The 19,969-nt window shown below is 34.3% G+C and overlaps 1 protein-coding gene across 2 annotated transcripts in view; it reads right to left on the bottom strand.

The window, feature by feature from the left end:
- The window catches only part of METTL25 (methyltransferase like 25), a 58,916-nt gene that overhangs the window by 30,764 nt on the left and 8,183 nt on the right, over positions 1–19,969 (bottom strand). For both annotated transcript variants that reach the window (XM_062584869.1, XM_062584878.1), the window contains exons 2-5: positions 19,520–19,681; positions 16,312–16,412; positions 9,946–10,581; positions 6,691–6,835 (exon numbers count right to left, since the gene is read on the bottom strand). In XM_062584869.1, the coding sequence (XP_062440853.1) occupies positions 6,691–6,835; positions 9,946–10,581; positions 16,312–16,412; positions 19,520–19,681 (1,044 nt within the window). The remainder of the gene's footprint in view (positions 1–6,690; positions 6,836–9,945; positions 10,582–16,311; positions 16,413–19,519; positions 19,682–19,969) is intronic.

Raw genomic sequence — 19,969 nt, 5'->3', positions numbered from 1 at the left:
AATGTAAGACTTATAAGGATCAGTCACTGTCACTAAAGGAGTGAAATACAGTGGAAACTGTATAAAAAAATGGGACAAAGATGGTATTGCTACATACTACCTTTCATTTTATACTCTTCTTTAGGCATCTGCTATTGTCCCCTACTGAAGACAGGATACTGGATTACAGGAACCTTTGATGTGAGCAGATTCTGTGATTTTTATGTCTCTGTTATGGATGCTGAAGTCCACATTTATACAGGCTGTATGTTTACTCTGTATCTCTACTCTGTTATCAACACATTGTTTTATATAATAATGACTTAGCCTTCTTTCATACAGTCTGCCACACCTGTCAAAAAAGACCTGAGAATGTAATATAAATAATGAAGTAATAAGAGTGTAAGTAATGACTTACAGATGTAACAGATAGTGTGAAACCAAGGTAATTCATTACCATATGAATTTGCATTTTGATAGCAAAACAAAGTATTACAAATATTCAATAACTGTAGTAGTGAAGAAAACAAAGAGATTACTTGTCAAAACTGTCATCTATTTCAAGCATTTTAGAATCTTGTAAATTTCATAACTTAATGAGAGAGTTTGTAAATCTCATTAGAAAGAATCTAAAATTGTTTCTAATATAACATCTCATGAAAATTTAATACCTGAAAGTATAGTGCTTGTTTTAAAATTGGGACTATCTCAGCGGATTAATGCCAGCTAACACTAGTCAAAGATCTGATTCAAGTATGTTTCAATCACAGAAATAACATGGAAATCATGTCACTCAACTTTTTCATCCCATGAATAACCTTACCTAATATTAATGAATTGTAGTAAATCAGTATTCAATAGTGTTAAACCTGGCTCATAACAAAGGGACCATTATTTATCCTCGTTAATTCTGAAATTCTACAGGTTCTATATTAAGAAGTGGTACCAAAATCTTATACGCATTTTCCAGTGCCAGGGATAATCATTGTCCAGCTGCCTCAAAAATGAACTAGTTGCATGTTGGATAAGGTAGCTCCAAAAAAGCCTAAGATTAGCTGCTGAACAGAGCTTATTTCAACCTGAAAATCATTAGCGAACTGAAATTCTTCAGAAAAACTGCCATAATAGCTCGCTATGTAAATAAGTTTATGTAAAAAGTCTCTAATAAAATTCTTACTACTATGAAGTAGTTGACTATCAGATATAGTAACAGTGAAGAGAACTCCCAAAGGAATCAATTAATGGTTAAGAGCATTTTATCCACAGAAGAATCTCTGTTTAAATGGCCAATTCTCCTTAAAGAAAGCCAAAGTTAAATACTTCAAATTTTCCATGAGCTGTAATAATACTCCTTATTAACTGATATTTAGCATTTGATAATACTTACGATAACAGCAGTAAAATTTAAAGACAGATGTTAAAATTCATGATTTCTACTATTTTTAATTCTATAGAAAATCAAGATTACAGAGCACCACTTCATTGTTGTAATTACTAGTAAATCAAAATAAAGACCTTCGTGATCATGATTGACAACTGAAAATTCTTTCCAGTATAACTGGAGATGGAATCTTACTACCAGTATTTCCAGACAAATTTAGCTTATTTATATACACTAGAAGGACATCCCATACTGACTGCAAGATTCAAGATAGTGAGTATTGGCACCTACTTTCATCAGAAATACTCCTAAAGAAGTGCTGTAGTGTGACCGATGACAAACTGAATCATGCAATTTTACAACATCTTTACTATTTTTAGAATGTAAGAGAAATAAGTAATCATTCCCTACAGTCAGTTCCTCCTAGATGCAAAAAAAAAAAAAAAAAAAAAAAAAAAAATTGTACTAATCAAGGCAACTCAATAGGCCATCAAAAACAGCATAACATTTTGTTTTCATTTTGTCAGCTCACTACCTCAGACTTATAATTGCTACAATGGTCATCAAAAAGATAAATTCTCATCCCATTAATATGTGTGAATCTGTTAATATGAGGGGAGAAAGTAATCTTTCACCAGCCTCAAAGAAGATAAACTTTTGTATTAAACCGAATGTAACTGCCTAGCAACATACATCCCAGCCATCTCAAAATTATGGCAACCACCAGTCCACAGCAGCTGTTGTGTGGGCTTGCACATCTGCTTCAACTAGACTTACAACACCAGCCATCTGCATTTATATTTTGAAAAAAAAAAAGAAGAAGGAAAGATGGGAAAATGTGTTACCTAGGTAGGCAGCCCTTTAAGTGGACCCAACAACTTTCTCCTTAAGAGTAAGCACCTCAAGATGACAGAAAGGCTTTTGAACTGGGGAAAAAATATATAAATCATACACACACACACACACATACATATATATATGAATGATATAAATATAAAATAGAACAATTACATTTTTAAAATAGAGAAGCCTCAAAGCTACTAAGTCAAGTTAAAATGAGAATAAAATGCTTTATAATGGAACTATGTCCCTGCAGGCAACTCTTCCATATGGAACTGATTTCAACCAATTAAGTGACTTTCTGTGTTTCAGCAAATTATGCACAGTTGTCTCTGTTGCCTGCCCCAACAGAGAAATATTTGAAAGTCTGCATCCTAGTACTCTAAGTAGTCTCTCCACTTAAGGCTTTCACAGTTCTCTGCACTCTCAGGATGATGGCTACATTAGCTTACAGTTTCACTGTGCCTTGCAGCAAAGTCTGAGAGAGTGAAGCGCTAGCTCCAGTAGAGGAAGATTGGGTCAGGGACCACAAATGCCACGGGAAATACACAAACTCACAAAATGTGGCCAGATAGGATTAGTTTCAGGAAGATAAGGGAACTGGCTGGTGTCACATGAAGGCCACACTCGAGCATCTTCAAAAGATCACATCCATCAAAAGACATCCCCAATGACTGGCAAAAGGCAAACATCAAACTTCCATTTAAGCTCTGTCACCAAGGAGATTATGGAGTAATTCTTCCTGAAAACTATGTCAAAGCATATGAAGAACAAGGAATTGAGAAAAATTAGCAAGGATTTACCAGGGACTGACCAATCTTACTGCTTTTCTGTGACTGGCTCCATGGACTGGGGAAATGCAGTAGATGAAGCTTACCGTGACTTTAGCAAGGCTTTCAGCAAGTTTTCCCATAGCATCTTTACAGACAAATTGGTGAGATATGCTTCAGACAGGCTATAAAGTGGATAGAAAACTGGCAGGACTATCTGGCTCAACAGCGCAGCCTGCAGTTTAAGGCAAGAGATTACTCCCCTCTTCTTAGCACTCGTGAAACTGCATCTGGAGTGCTATTTTTGAGCTCTTCAGCACAAGATACTACTGACTTACTGCAGCAAGTCCAGTGGGCCAAGAAGATTACAGGGCTGAAGAGAAGGTCATCAAGGGATCTAACAGCTGTCTTCAGCAACCATTCAGCAAATTCCAAATAGATTCAAGGAAAAAATTCTAGGCTAGTCAAACACTGGAATGGGTCTCCCAGAGAGGCCGTTGAATCTCCAGCCTTGGAGGTATTCAGAACTCAGCTGGACAAAATCCTGAACAATGTGACCTTAGCTGGCCCTGCTTTGAGCAGGGAGCTCCATCACATGACTTCTAGCGGCCTCTTGTAACTTAAAATTAGCCCATGATGATTCTGTGATTTGGTCCATTTTAGAAGTAGTATCAAACTTCACTTGCCTAAGAAAGCTGCAAGAAGAAATAATTTGTTTCTTATACAGAGTGAAATGTTAGATCTGTACCATCTGATTAATTATGGAGTCAATGATCCCCTACAATACTTAGCCAGTCTGAAATTCATGTACAGGAAACGTAGGCACAAGTAATAGTCCTGTTATTCCCCTCTCTCTGAAGAAATTTTAGCCCTCATGTGTTCTTGATACTTGTGCTCTTGCCCCTCCACTGTGCATTTATGAAAAAGTCATGTAACAAACAGATCATTTTTTCAGGTAACTGTGACAACATCATTATAGATTTTAGACTATGTAGCCTCACAGTAATAGTAAAAAATGATCATTTTTTTCAGAGTATCACCGAAATTACCTATGTGTTCTTTCCAAAAGAAGAATGCTGTAATTTCATTTTACTCTGCATAGACTATTTTCATTAAGAGTAATTTATACCTTTCAAGCTAGGATTTTTTGAGAAAAATCAAGCAGCTAGAAATTCCAAAAGATAATTTGACTTAATTTCCATAGCTAAACATTTAAGAAACTGCAGTATCTCCTATCACTTTGAATCTACATTCGTTTCTTTGAACTTACAATAGGTATCACATCTGATCCTTTGATGATATCTGAGTAACACTTTAGAAAAGTCTTATGCACTGGTCTGGAAAAAAGTAATCATCCTACAGCAAGAACAGAAAGTTCTATTTTCTTTGAGATACCAAGAAATGATCAGACATTTCAACACATAAGACACACAAAGTTGATTAAAAGTGCCTGAAAAGTTCACCATGATTTAGAAGCTTCACATAAAAAGAGTTATTGTATTTTTACAAATTTTATTTCTCTAATGCAAATATTTAACAATATTTCATTTTTTTTGATAATTTGAAGTATTGTGAAAAGTGAAAATAATACACTTTAGAAATGTTCAAAATCATTGCAGATCTATGCTGAGCAACATAAGAAGACCACAACAAGCAAAAGATAGCATGTGTTGTGGTCAATCCAAAGCTATGCCTTAGTTGACTGAGCAGCCAATTGTTAAAGAATAGTAGCTGAGTTCTGCCAGCAGTTTCTTTCAAAGTGCTAGAATAACTGAAATATTGCTGAAATAAACCAATTCACCTCTTTCTCAAATTTGGTTGATATGGTGGTCAGGTTTTAATGCTTAGACAGCTGGTCATTCAGACAGTTCTATTATTTAACACTTGTTTTCTCAGGAAAGTCAGCTAATTAATGTTGTTATGCACTAAAAATAAATGAACCAAATAGAAATGAGAATGCTAATACAATCTGCATACTACTTGAAATAGTAGCAGAAAATGGCATAGAAAATATTTGGGAGTATCTCTGTAGAAAATACAGTATTTGGAGGTTGAAGTAGAGAGTTTGAGCTGAGAGAGTTTTGACTTTAAATCTCTCTCTTACTATTTTATCACTATGAAGTTGATATGAAGGAAGCATCAAACCGAACAGACAATATTAGGGTTCAGTAAGTCATCATGACAGAATGACATTCAACCAGGGGTCCTGAAAGAACTCAAACAGGCAAGTGTAGAAATGCAGAAATGGCCACGGTGCGCCAATGTAATGGGCATCTACAGAAAAGGTTTTAGATGGGAACTAAAAGCTTTCTGCTTCACTGATTCGAGTAAGATAAAACCATCATAATTCTTGATAATGAGTGCATGAATAGAGACAAGGAGTAAGTTAAGTTTTGGGAACTTTCCACCACAGGAGGTTATGGAATCAGATAGCATCACCTGGTTATAAAAGGGACTAGACAACTTCAGAGATGAAAAATCCTAGAGCAGATATCAGAAGGACTAGGCAGGAATGAACCTGTTATGTACCTCACGCACCCCTAATAAATGAATTTTTTTGTGTTGGGAGTGTACAAGAAGAATGGACTAAATAAAGTGGTCAGGCTCCTGTGTTTTCCTTAAGTAATATCTCATTTTGTCACTCTCAAACACAGAATACTAGGCTAGAAAGGGCATTGGTCTGACCTAGAAAGTTATTTCTTATGTTCTTGTTTAAAAACAAAGTCCAGTAAGCATAACATTAACATATTGCATTATTTTCCTCAATCATTGAAAAAATTCTTTAATAAATTCGTTCAAGCTTTCCTTAGGTTATCTAGCTTTTACAGATGTAGAAGTGTCTTAAAGTAATTAATAGACCTCAACACCATGTAATCTGCTTTTGTGATTTTAAACTGAATTTCCTTTATAATTCCTCATAGTACTTTTGTTGGCAACAATGTTGCAATCACTGTTGAATACTAAACACTAGACATCAGAAGTAGGATGAGTTTTTGTAATAAACATAACAATCCATGAGTTTCATATATTACAGTACGCATTCATTCCATTTGTACAAAGACAATCTTTAACTTTTTCGTTTGAAGGCTGTACAGAAAGGAAACAAATTTACTTCTCAACTGAGGATATCAACCTTCATCCCCCAAAATGAAAAAAGCCACATTTAAAGGAAAACTTACATGTAGTGTGAATACCCAAATAATTTTCAGCTTGTCTCCCCAAGAATCTGTTATACATGTACTGTTCCATAATGCTCTAAAATGGCAGTGCCCCAGAACACAACATTTAGATGAGTCCTTTTTACAGTAGTAATTTAAATTAAAAGGACTTAATTTTGCTCATAGTTATACATGTACAACTCAACATAAATGAATGCTGTATGCAAAAAGCCAAGAGCAAAATTTGTTCCAATTTATTTCAAAAGGATGAAAACATATTGACCAAGAAAGCCTCCACATTTTACGAGCAAAGTAATGAATAAAAACAGCTGTATTCGTAACCACACAAAAACATTCCACATTAATGTCCGTAATTTCAGTAAGATACTAGGAATACTGGCATAATGGGAAAGCTACAGAACATCCAGGAGTGAATGACCTATATAATGTAATTAAAAACAGTACTAAATAAGCCACTGGAAAGGAACAGACTCAAGGTGGTTATTAATTAAAAAGTACAATATTCTCAACACGCAAGCCACAAGAAGCACAGAAGAATTACCTTCTTGGTTTTCATATTGTTCTGACAACAGATGGTAGCAGCAGCCTACACTGCAAACTGCTTTGATTTCAGGCTTGGCAATAAAAATTCGTAGTGTATTTGGAGCAAGATCCCCACATGTATGCAGACCCACCATTACAGATTCCTAAGAGAAAAAAGAAAAAAAAAAAAAACAATAAGGCGCCTTTCAACTAAAAGAGCAAAAACGACGACGACAACAAACTCCAAACCCCAAAGATATTGCAAAAGGTTATTTAGTTGTAAGGTTTAAATATACCACTCCAGAAGGACTCTTGGTGTTTCATTCTAAAATTGTTTTAAATGTAATAAAAGCACTTCAGTGCGAAGAAAAGATGGCGTATTTTCTCTACGGAGAATCAGAATGCTCACCTCTTTGATCAGTTATTCATCCCCACACTTTACTTTCTTTGGCTATGAGGAATCAAAGGTTGAAGACAATGAACAGCAACTGGCTTATCTAAATGGAAGAGAATATCTACATGATAACAGGACAGGCTATTCTCCGTTAACTTTCCTAGCTTTCCTGTTAATATTACAACTACTGGTGTTTCCTTCTTGTTTTACATCAGCTTTACTACTGTAATATACATGGCTGACCTACCATATGGCATTTCTGCTACTTTTGACTCCTGAAATCAAATCCACTTCCTAAACATAAGGGTAATTTGAAGAGTAGGTCCATCACCGTCTGCTTTGCTATTTCCAAAACTGTAATACTACAGCAGTTTTACAGTACGTCTACTACTAGTCAACAACACATAACACTTCTTCCATAAAAACACAGTAGGAACTTCAGATATTCTACTCTGTACATTCTATTTCCCGTTTTCCTTTCTTCCCATTTTCCCTTTTTTCTTGTTTTCCCACCCCAATTATCCCTCTTCTCACCATTCATAACAATATTTTTCTCTTCCCTTCCAGACTTATTAATTGGAATCCAAATTGTAAAAGTGGTGTTTGTTGTTTTGAATTTCATCCTGATTCTACTAACATCCTGATCATTACTAACAAGAATGTAATCCTGTTACATTCAAATGTGACACCTTTCTATAACCATTTTGACTTTACGTGCACATCAATTTTTGCAGCACTACGTTACAGTAGTTATTCTCACACATCTACATTACATAGTGCATGTATGTGTGAAACAATTAACCTTTTCCTTTCTTCCTCTCCTTTCTCCTTCATCCCTACCCCCCTGCTTCTTGCCTTCCACTTTGTTTGCACTGCTTCTCTGCACTTGCCCTTTCCTTGATTTAGGATCTTAAAATTTTAGGTGGTAAAAGTTCATTTTCACTTTGGCTTAGTTTTTAAACTCTTTGTTTTCTATTTATTAGCCTTAGATCACCATTATACAAGACCTTCTCCCTCATGAAAGCACAGAATAGTAGAACAACATTAAGGTTGGAAGCTAATGGAAGAAGTACACTTGTAAGAGAGCATTTCCTGGGACTGGAAAAGCTAGAGAGATTCTCTCAGCAGAAAGACAGTGGAAGATGACTACCATATGCAAGCTATACAACAAACAAACACTACAACACTCAAAATTTCTGAACAACATCAAGGCAAGCTATGTCAAGGCAATCTATCTATGTCAGTTATACTTTTGACCCATCACTGATTTCCACAGGGTTGCCTAGGTATTACCGAGCACAGCTTTCTGTCCCCTGACCTAAGTTTAGTAAAATTTGGTATCTCAACATTACTCCTGGGCTATACACAATTTCTATCTCCATATTATTTCTATCCCTGTATTTTGTCAGCAATTCAAATAATTCCAAAATTTATACTATAAATTAGTAAACACTGATTTTCTCATTCCCACCTCTCAGGAAAAATTGAAAAAAATGATTTACAGTTAAAATAAAAATTCAAAATCCTTGTGTTTTCAAAACATTTAAATATCTGCACACTTTAAAATTTTTTTAGTTATATACATTCATCACACATATCACATATACCATTCAGTTATTATTATTTTCTTACAACAATGAAGTTACTACTTTTTCTTACAGTAACTTTTTTTTTTTTTTTTTTTTTTAAGGCAGGAATATAGCATGTCTTCTGCCTTTTACACCAATAGAAATTACATACCGAGAGGATACAAAATCCAACTGTGCAAATTCAAGAGAATATACTTCATCTTTGTTTTAAATGAGTGTAAAGAACAGGAATAACTCTAGGACTATGAAGCGCACATCCATGCAGTGGGCACAGGGAGTCCCAAGCTCCTTACCTGCACCCTGAGCACATGAACACACACCACTGCTGTCCACAGGGTACATAACTAAAAGTCACAACGTGCTCAAGTGAACAGATCCTACCACTCAGCATGTATCTTTTCTAGGCAGACATAAGCTTGCTTCATACATTCTCAGATGCTTAACGGGATTTATTAACTCAGTTACAGGGCCCTTGATATAAACACAGTGTCTTGAAATAGAGATGAATTACACCCCTTGCGTACATGTAATTCACTTAATGTTGAACACAGACAAGTTTTCATCTTTCCAGGAAAGACTGCATATCATCTACCCGATCAGGGTATGTTAGCTTAGGCATAGGAACTAACATGGCTACACAGCTTCTAGTCTCATATCACTGACTTTGGAAAGCTGAGCTTGGTCCTGTTTGTGTACACATAATCTTTGTGGGTTAGCAGATTATTAAATGTACTCAAAGTAACTCTGAAAAGCCAAAATATAAAAACATTATAATGTTTTTATAACAATAAAAATAAATAAGGCTCTTTACAAATTCTTTATCTTGAGTACTATACACACTAAACTCATTTATACCTTCAAAGTTCAAGATAGTTAAAAATATAAAACTTAGAAAATAAGAAATTTCAGAGAATAATACATTCTTCTGACTGCTACATATAACCATTTTCTTAATTAGACACGTTCTCTACAACCACATCTGTAAATATACTGTTATGTATGCTGTTAACCTTGACAGTATACTATCTACCCACACCCCCACTCCCAATTCGGAAGGTTGCTTTACTTACATATTCAAATTAATCCTAACACATCTACTGAAACAGAAGAATAGTCTCTGTATCTATTAGATATAGCTACAAAAACTAGCTGAAAAGCATCATTGGGCCAGAATTCCCCATTCATTTCCATCTATGACGATACTCTATGTGCACTCAGCAAACATTCTGTATATACAAAAACAACAATATGAAAGTAGTGGACAATCTACTTCAAATATTAGTAAAATAACCTCCAGATCTGTGATGATGTCACTGAGTTCCGTTTCTGCAGTGATGCAGGAGGTCAATGGAAAATAAAGGTTTGATTCACTTGACTTGCTTGCTTTAGCCTTGATAGATGCCGTTTTTCTTTGTGCCTTTTCCTTTTCACAGAGCTTCCCACAGTCACACTGAGATGAAGAAAAAACTTCAACAGCATCAGCAGGCAGAACATTCAGAATAGCAAGAACATTTTCAGAAAGTTTGCTCTCATCAGATTGTGTCTGAGCCATAAAATTAATTTCAGTTTGTTTGCTGGTTTCAGATGTAGCTATTTCTGTGAAAACACCAGAAGGATCTAAGTCTTGGGTAGTCACTTGGTCTTGACTTTGAAGACTGCTGTTCTTAACTAAGGGCTTTTCATCAGTATTTGCTTCAGATTTAATTTTAGTTTGCATAGGCCTATCATTCACCTCTTCTGACTTCTGGCTTTTGAGATTTGCTCTTGCTCGACTCTGATATGCTCTCCAGTGCTTCTTCAATTTCCTGTTCCTTTCATGAGCACCATGAGTGGTGCTCTTTGAGGAATCAATTCCATAAACTTTTAAGTTATAATGCATAGACAAAAAGGAGCTCAGATATCCCTTTCCAGAACCTATATCAATCACCTAGGTAATGAAAAAAAAGAAAGTGCTACATTAATCAGCAACAAATAGGACACATTTTAACCAAATGCAAAACAATTTCCTATAAAAGTAAGCATAGATTTCATATTTACCCATGATTACCATGGAATTCATAATTATCATTTATCCTACCTAATACTTTGTTCACTTGTTTTGTTGAACTTTGTGCTGATTTTAAAACAGAAAAGTAAATCAGAACTGATTCGCTCCAGAAAACAGACACTGCAATGTTTCTGCAACACACATGTCCTGACTCTTCTGGAGAAGTCTTTCATTATATTTTTTGACACAGAATTTCCTACTGCTTAAAAAAGTAACCACTAACCACCACCACCACCACCTGTCATTTCAAAATTGGGACAGGTCATACAGTTAGGAAAGAAAGTGCTCCTAGTATTTATCTAACTGCCATATTTAAGTTAGGAGTCTACCGCCACACATAAGCTAAGATAGACACAGAAATAAGCATCTTCAGATTGTTTCAGATTCATTAGTCAGAATGTTTACACTTGTTTCCTATTCTGTGAAAATTATCTATACAGCGATTTATGTAACATAAGCATACTTTTGTAATAAAACAAAGGGGTTCATATGATATGTGCTTTTCACAGTCCTTCTAGAAGAAGGACTGAATAGAAAGGATATTTAGGAAGTTCAGTTATGAGAAACTAAAGTTACATACTACTTCAGCAACTGATATAATGCAAGAAGGAAACACTGAACAGAGTAGTACCAGAAACACAGTAACCTCAGAATTTAAAGTACATAACCATACCTTTTACTATGTGTGTTTGTGAATATATATATATGTGTGTGTGTGTGTGTGTGTGTGTGTGTATACATATATATATCTATATATATAGACACATGTGTATATATACATATATATACACACACATAAAAATATATATATATTTTATGAAAATAGGCAATAGAGTACCAGTTCTCTGAGGAAACAAACTGGTAATAGTCTCTTTGGTTCAGGTATCTACCAGAAATTATACTGACCAGATACAGTAACTTATTTGTTAGTATATATTATTGAAAATGATTGATTCAAGATTATATTTTAACGTCTTGGTCTTTTTCGGTAATACATTCGTATGAAAGCTTACACTGAAATACACTCAATACAGCATTACTCTCACTGAAATGAAAAAAGATTTATTTTTTATTTCAAGAATTTTATAGATTTAAATAGTCATGGAATTAGAACAAAAATTATAAATTCATGGTATGAAAGACTACACAAAACAGTGGAGAATACATATGATTAGATACAAGTTACTTAACCATGCTATATGGGATTCTTTACTTGTATTCTTTATGAGATATTGCTGCACTTTCGCCATCCTACTACATCCTATACTACATTCCTCAAATTTCTTAAATGAAATCAGTATAGGGGTGGATTTAGTGGTACAAAATTAAGATAGACTCTAAGCATATATTTGTAAATGTAACTTGTTTATCACATTTATTACCAATATTCTTCTATAATATTTAAACGAGAAGGAAAGAAAAGTGCTTAAGGAATAATTTTACTCACTGTTTTATATAATAAATATTACTATTATGCAGAATATGAACATCTCCATTTCTACAAGGTTTTGAATTATTTCTGTGAAAGGAAGTATAGGGATACAGATTCAGCTAACTCATATGCATGACCTCTAGTGGCTGTAAAGGCAAATTACTGTTTTGGTAAGATTTTTTTTTATTCGCAAGTAAAATTGTTTCCGAGTAAAACGACAATAGCAACACATTGTTAGGAATCATAGAAATCATAGAATGGAAAGGTTGGAAGGGACCTCTGGAGATCATCTAGTCCAACCCTTAGTGTAGCCCATGTGGGGACTGAACCCATGACCTTGACATAACATTGGGACAATAGTTCTAAAAAGAAGGGAAACTGACTAAAAATAAGCAGCCAATGATCTTGTACTAAATATGTAGATATGATAAAATTAATCCCTGCTTTACCTTTCCTTGATTGCACAAGGAAAGGTAATCAGCCATCTGTAATGTATCTGCCAAGCACGAATTTTTAAAATGAAATTTCCATGATATAATAAATTCCAAAGGTCCTGTCCACCACGGATTAAGTACTATGTTTAAACACAATTTCTGGCACTGCACAATCAAGAACTCAATTTCCAGAAGGATTCCAACATTTCCCAGCACCACATCACAAATGTAATGGATGCGGAATTCAGAATTATGCTTATATTACCCACACTGTAACTCTTGTTGCACATGTTGCAATTTCCAAGGATACTTCATCAAATAAATTAAAGAAAACAAATGCGTATTTAAGCAAAGAATTACTACTGGCTTCTTTACAGAATTTAATCAACACTTACATAAAAAGTTCCTCTTGTATGATAAAAACAACAGTTAAAAAGGGACAGTAAACAATTTAAAGATCTTTCAAGTTAGTTTGCTTTAGTGCTTTAATTCAAATTGTTAACCTAAAAGTGATTACAGTGCTCATAAAATGTTTGCTTTTATTCTCATTTTACTATGCATTATATTTTATGTTATAAAACACCACAAGAGCATAGTATCTTCTACCACCCATTATACATAATGGGTACAGAGGTGAAACTGAGGGCATTCTTCAATCCTTCAGTGATCTCTAATATCTGAAAGAAACACCCTGAGGATATGTGCTATTGTAAAACATGTGCTCTGTTTTCATAGCTCAAGATTTTTTAATGAAATGCTACATATATTTTGTTTTGCAAGAAGGACACAAAAAATCAATATAGAAAAACTCTCCTAAAACTTAATAATTTCTGCATTTTTTTTAAGTTGAAAGGTAACCAAAATAAAAGAAGTTGCTTTTTAATAACTGAGGAGAGGTTTTTTTAAATGTAACTGGTAAGCTCTTTTCATATATTAGGGATTTGTAACTTTGAACAAATAAATTTTGTTGCAGTGTATGACTAAAATGGAAAAAAGTTAATATAAAGCAGTCGACATTTCATATTCAGTGATATATTGCAATAATGTTTTCCATTAAATATTAGTTTTTTTAAAAAAAAGCAAACAGAAATAATCATTTGTCTAATGATACCTCAAACCAACTGATAAAAGTGCATAATCACTGAATGAAATTGCAGCATATTGACAGATACTTAATAACGGTTGCTTTGAGATTTTATTAGTAACCAGCTACATCAGGACTTACGTCAGGTGATTAAGGTGACGCTACATTTTTACTCTCTGAATATGGGTTTTCCTTTCTTTCCCTTTCATTCCTGAATCTCACAGGAACTGTTTAAAATCTAAATGAGAATGCTATATGAAACACTACCAATTCACCTTCCAGTAAATGCAGAGAACATTGAGTACTAGTTGTAAGCAAACTACACTTTTCTATAGCTTTCTCAGTACATGAAAGACTTCAACACTTCGACAACTGATAGCTGCCTAAAGTAAAAGGCAAACAAGTCAAAAACATGCTAATGGATAGGAGAAAATATCTTAGTAATCTGCTACCACTATATGTTTATTTTTTACAGAGAGCATTCACATTACAGTTGTTTGGGGCATCCACATGGAAGCTCCTGAAAGAGTGACTGGAGATATTACATTCCATCTCTGTAAATGCTCAAGGATGATCACAAACTGATTGCATCTCATCCAGTAATATCTGGTCTTAATTGCAGCTGTCTACTTATTTAGCAATCCCAGCTGTAATTATGGAGAAGATTGCCTAAACCTTTGACCTCTACAATTGTTTCTTAGGAAACAGAGATTCAGTCTTAACCTTTATTTCCAAAGATGCCACAGGCCTGACCTAAATCTGAGAAGAATATTTAAAACTCAATGAGTATCAGAACGTATCATTTATATTCTCTAAATTAAACTCTCGGTCTCAGCCAAATAACTTCTACATCACAGTCTACCTTCAGCAACCCAGAGCTGATTCCAAGTTTTGGGATCCTCCTTTCAGCCTACTGTGGCAGCAGCAGGAGTAACTCAGGACTCTGCAGTTGTATCTGTACCAGTAAACCAAACAGCGCATGGACACGTATTCTGCTATACATATATTCTACATGACTGTCCATACAACTTATTTTTAGCAATCTCCCTGGCACAGTTATGAAGCAGTACAATTAGTATTCTACCATGAAAAAAGGTCAGGCACCATTCGGGAGACAAGATATGTCAGAGATCATTCTCAGTGAAGGAAACATTCTTTTCAGAGAAGAGTTTAGCCAAATGTATCAGAGAAGGGATATACCATTTCCCTCAATGTTCTCACCCAATTACTTTTGAATACAGCCTCACTTACACCCATCTAATACATTTTTAAACTACACTGAGAAAAAGTAGTATTTTTAAGCTGTACTGAGAAAAGAAAGGCTAAGAGAAACTGTGCAGCATAAAATCTGGGAAGATACGTTGTCAGTCTGTTTTTAAACAGCTACAGCATTTACTCTTCACGAATATTTGTGGGAGTGAATATTAAGGTGGACAAAGTTAGTCTTCTTTTATATGTACAGCTCCTTGCACAGAAAGCAAGTGCAGCTTAGAGATAAGAAAGAATCAAATACAATCTACAATCATCCACAGTCTAAAGCAAGACTGAAGCTCCACTAGCCAGTTATTAGCGCTACAGAGATTAAAATGATTTGATCAACTCAATTCATTCAGCTGACAAGAAATTTGGTCTTACCACAATAAAGGTCTTAGATGAAGAATATGATACAATTTTTAATACTGAAAAAAAAAGTTACAGGAATGCAAAATGAGGAAGGGGTATTCATGTTGCTTTTGTCTAATAGAATGCAAAATACGGTATTGAGAAGAAGTACTGTTGCCATGCTTATGTTTGGCCAACTAGTAAGTTGAGGTCTACAAGAGTTTAGCGCAAGAGTGATTTAGTGCACTGTGCAATTATAGTTACATGTAAAAAAAACCACTCCCCCCCAAACAAGTTACAGTCTCTGGATTTTTGTAAACTATAGCAATTCTTCATCATTCAGGGATGAACTTGTCGTCTGACATACAAAACTGTCAATTCATAGAGTAATCACTAAGTAACTGGTGCTGGGCACCAGTTTCACACATATCCTTCCAAATAAACCTAACTACCTCAAGTGTATTGTTACACAAATTTTTGTTTAATCTAGTCTGATCTTGGAACTAAAAAGATCATATTTAAAGCCCTAGTTTAGTATCTCAATACATCTTATAGAAAGGTGGACAGCATTAAAGAACAAGGAAAATTCCAAATCCTTGTGCTAGAGTAAGAAAGCATGCTTTTAAATTTTTTCAGATTTTATGTTTATGTAGTACTATTGTATACCTAATGGAAGCTAAAGAATGAAGTTTTACTCTCTTAGCGGCATCTGTGGTAAATTGCCAGCAATATGATACTGCTAAGCAAGGGAGTACCTGTGCATAGCAAAAAGCAGTAGTATTTTTACCTGTTCAACATTCAAAGGATGATTATATTTGTTAAAATTTTTCATGAGTCATAAAATGATAATGATTGACTGCAAGGCAGTTCCTTGAGAATGATACTTTTGTAAACAAAGTAGTTTTTCAGGTTGGCCCTAAAGGCTTCTCTTTATCTACAGTTATTCACATGAAAAATAAGAATAGCAGTGACAGAATATAAAAATATGGTATTTGAATATGATAAAAAGAATAATTTGGAAGACGCAGAATAACATACAGTAAGAGATGCTTTCTTACCTGCTTTATACCACAATAACTTGCTATGTTGTCTATCAGTTCCGACATCACCTGCACTTCATGGGATTTCTTATTATTCATGAACTCATCAGTTTTAATGTCTGCATTGGATTAAGAAAATAAATACAAATATTTGAACCTTATGATAAATTGCAATAAATACCAGCCTAAAAATATTTTTAGCATTTTTATATTTTAGGCATGGTAATTTTGAATTAAAATCTCACTAAATAATTACAAGACTAAACTTTTGAATTAAAGATGAATTAGTAAAATTTAACATACTTTTAAAACACAACACTAACAGTGCTGCTGAAGAATGCACTCTGAGATGGAGTCAATCTCCACTGCCAGTTCACTACTTGTGGAAAATACCAGGCATCCTCCATGCTAATCTCCACATTCCCAGCCAAAGGAGTAATTCAGAAGTCATTCCCTTTTGAGAAACGCATGTATTTCTTTTAGGCTATCAACACTACAGTGTAATTGCTTATAGTTAAGTCAATGGGAATTTTTGTGAGGTAAATCTGACTGAGGGTAGCAGAAATGGGACGCTTTTAGAAAACAAGACTTTTCTACATGACTCCACCAATTAGTATACTTTCACATTCTCTGCTTTTTGCACAGAATGTGTTCATCTGTCCAGAAACTTATCATTAAGCAATAACTATGTTCATTCCTTAATCAGATCATGCTGGGAACACAGCCAAGAGTGTTACTCAGAAGACAGTGGGGAATTGAAATGAGTACATGCAAAACCTAGTGTTTTTCCTATTTTTCACAAAATCCACAGGAACTCTTTCTTTAAAATCTGGGTTTTTTATAATAAGCTGTTATGACAATACTTAAAATCTAATATACCTTCTGTGAACTGACAAAAGAAAATAACAGACTAAAATATTTTTAAACAAAAACAAATAGAAGAAGCAAGTGTTTGTCATTTCACTGTTAGCACTGCACTGATGACTTCTGACAATTCTCACTAACTATAAAACAGTTAGGATCTCTACAGGTAAGCTAACACTCAAAGCATGACCATTATCTTGATCATAAACATATTGCAAGGGTAGAGCATACTCTTAATCCAATATTCCAGCCACCCTCTCTTCTTATATTCAGATATGAATCCCATAAGAAAAGAAATTCTCCTTGCAGTGTTACTCCTCTTTGGCCAGGTTCTTCTGGATCCTATGTTCTCAGAGCAAAGAACCTGATGGTTCAATACGGACTGCAGTGAACTTTGTTATGAAGCAATGGAGAAACTCCTTTAGATTCAGAACTCCATTCTGAGTATCTATGTCCATACTATGCTTAAAAACATTTGTTCTCACCTTTTCAAGCAATTATCCAAATGAAGGATAATCACATATCTATATTAATAAGCTATGTAAGTTAGAAAACTATAAAAGAATGCAATCTCTGAGAATATGCTTACAAGTGTGATTGTCTTATAACAAGGAAATATATCACAAACATCTCAAATCTAATTATCTCTATGCACTTTTTCATGATATGAGTGCAGCCATCTTAAAAGTTGCTCATTTTCTCAGACTTATTCTTCTCTTACCTTACAAGAGGTAGCAAGTGAGCAAATTAATGCATTTTCTGAAAACAGAATTAAGTCCAAAATATCTAAAATACCTTAAAGTTAAAAGATCACAACTTTTATTTGGCAACTTTCATATTACAAACTCAAAATCTGGAATGTTGCTTCTGCCAAGTGATCACCCAGAACTTCAATTGGCTTAATTTAATTGTTATTTACTGTGAATTCAATATAAAGGTTTCAAATTATACGACTGCATATACAGAACATTTGGACCACTCTCTATTTTTACTTCAAAGTGCAATTTAAAATTACTACATCACAATCCCAGGGCCCAGTTACCCAATCAAGAAGCATTCTTGCAAGATGCAGAACAAATATTCAGCAACTGACATATTCTAGATGTTCCATTTTGCATGACAAAAGACAGAAAAATCTTCATATTCTTCTCTAAGAAAGCTAATATAAGTATGAACTCAAGTACTGGTATAACAAGGTAGAACTACAGAATTAAAGAAAATTAAGCAAAATGCACAGTATAAGAGCATTCAAAAATGAAAAACAGCTAAAGGGTAAGTAAAAGAAAAGCTGCATACAATTGTCAAATAAAACGAAGAAAGGTTTCAGATGAAATAGTAGAAAGAAAGAAACCAGAAAGGAAATTTACTGTAAGACCAATAAGTAACACACTGTTAAGATCATTTTACCTGTGGCACTTTACTAATTATGAAGAAATGGAAAACTGGGAACCAAATACGGAAAACTGTAAAACTGGAAAAAGAAGAGCTCTGCAGAAAATGACAGAGATAACCAAAATGTATAACAGTACTACCACTTATGATAGGAAAGGTCAGCAGACTTTGAAAATATCATAGGGATAGAGCACATTAGAAAGCAAAGGCAGAAAGCTGCTCAGAGTCTCTCTCTGAAAGACAGTAACAAATCCATAATAGCTAGAGTTTCACTGAAGAGCATACTTTCAGTGAAAATGATAGCAGTTGAAGTAAGTGGAAACACCAGTTTATCATCAGATACAAAAATGTAATCTGAGGTAAGACTTCCACTGTATGCCAACTTGAGAATGTTTGCATTCAACTCCTTTAACTATAGCAAATTAAATGACTCTCATTTTAAGACATATACTTGACACTGGTCCCAAAAAATATAGAATGAATAAAATAAACTTCTTTGGAGAAAGCAAAATCTTACAGGGCCATATCCAGCTAAACATCCAAGCATACACAAAAGACATGTAACAAAAAAACACTTCTGGCAGTATGGCTTCAGGATGTTAGCCTGAGGCTTTTCAAAAAGCAATAGTAGTATTCTTGCTGCTGAGGGAGAAAAAAATGGAATAAAACAAGGTATCTGATTTTTAAGTCAAATAATAATGTGCCTTCTTGCCCACCTTATCCCCTTTAAAATTGAATCTTAGGAAATGTCTATAGCCATTGCAGGTTGTGACCCCTCTTTGCTCAAATTTTAGCATAAAATCCATTTTCTAATAATGGCAATGAAGAAAGTATCCATGTATAAAGAAAACTGAAGGGAGAAGTATGAGAAGTTCATCTAACAAAACCCAAACAGAACTGCTGGTACTACAGTGGACACAGACAAATTTAAATATAAACGTAAATAAATGTAAATGTAAATGTAATATACCACTTCTTTCTTGATCTCCTCTCAGTGCTTCAAGTATTTCTTCCAATGGTGTACACAATCCAAGGTTTGACAAAGAATAATACTTAGCAGCCAGGGCAAAAGAATGCACATCGATAAGCTTCTTAGATTTCTCACAGAACATACTGGAAAACCCGCACTCGTCTAAATAGAAAGGGGAAGGAAAAGATTTCTGTTAATAAAACTTAACATTCCTATAATAGGAAACAGAATAAACAAGTAGTATGAGACAAAGCTAACAATTTATTTGGCGTAAGTGTATAAATTCACTGTTTTCAAATTTTCAGAATTTAGCTCAAACTTTGCTCTTAGCTGAATTACGGTAAACATGGAAAAATTTATTATTTTAGCATAGTTATTTTAGTATAATGAACAAGAGAATTTGGTTAAAATTATCACATCTTCTGTTTATAAACTTGTTCATTATATGTT

The sequence above is a fragment of the Rhea pennata genome, chromosome 1 (genome assembly GCF_028389875.1).
Source record: "Rhea pennata isolate bPtePen1 chromosome 1, bPtePen1.pri, whole genome shotgun sequence".
Lineage (NCBI taxonomy): Eukaryota > Metazoa > Chordata > Aves > Rheiformes > Rheidae > Rhea > Rhea pennata.
Note: the sequence above shows the minus strand (reverse complement) of the source record. Positions and strands in the feature narration are given on the sequence as shown.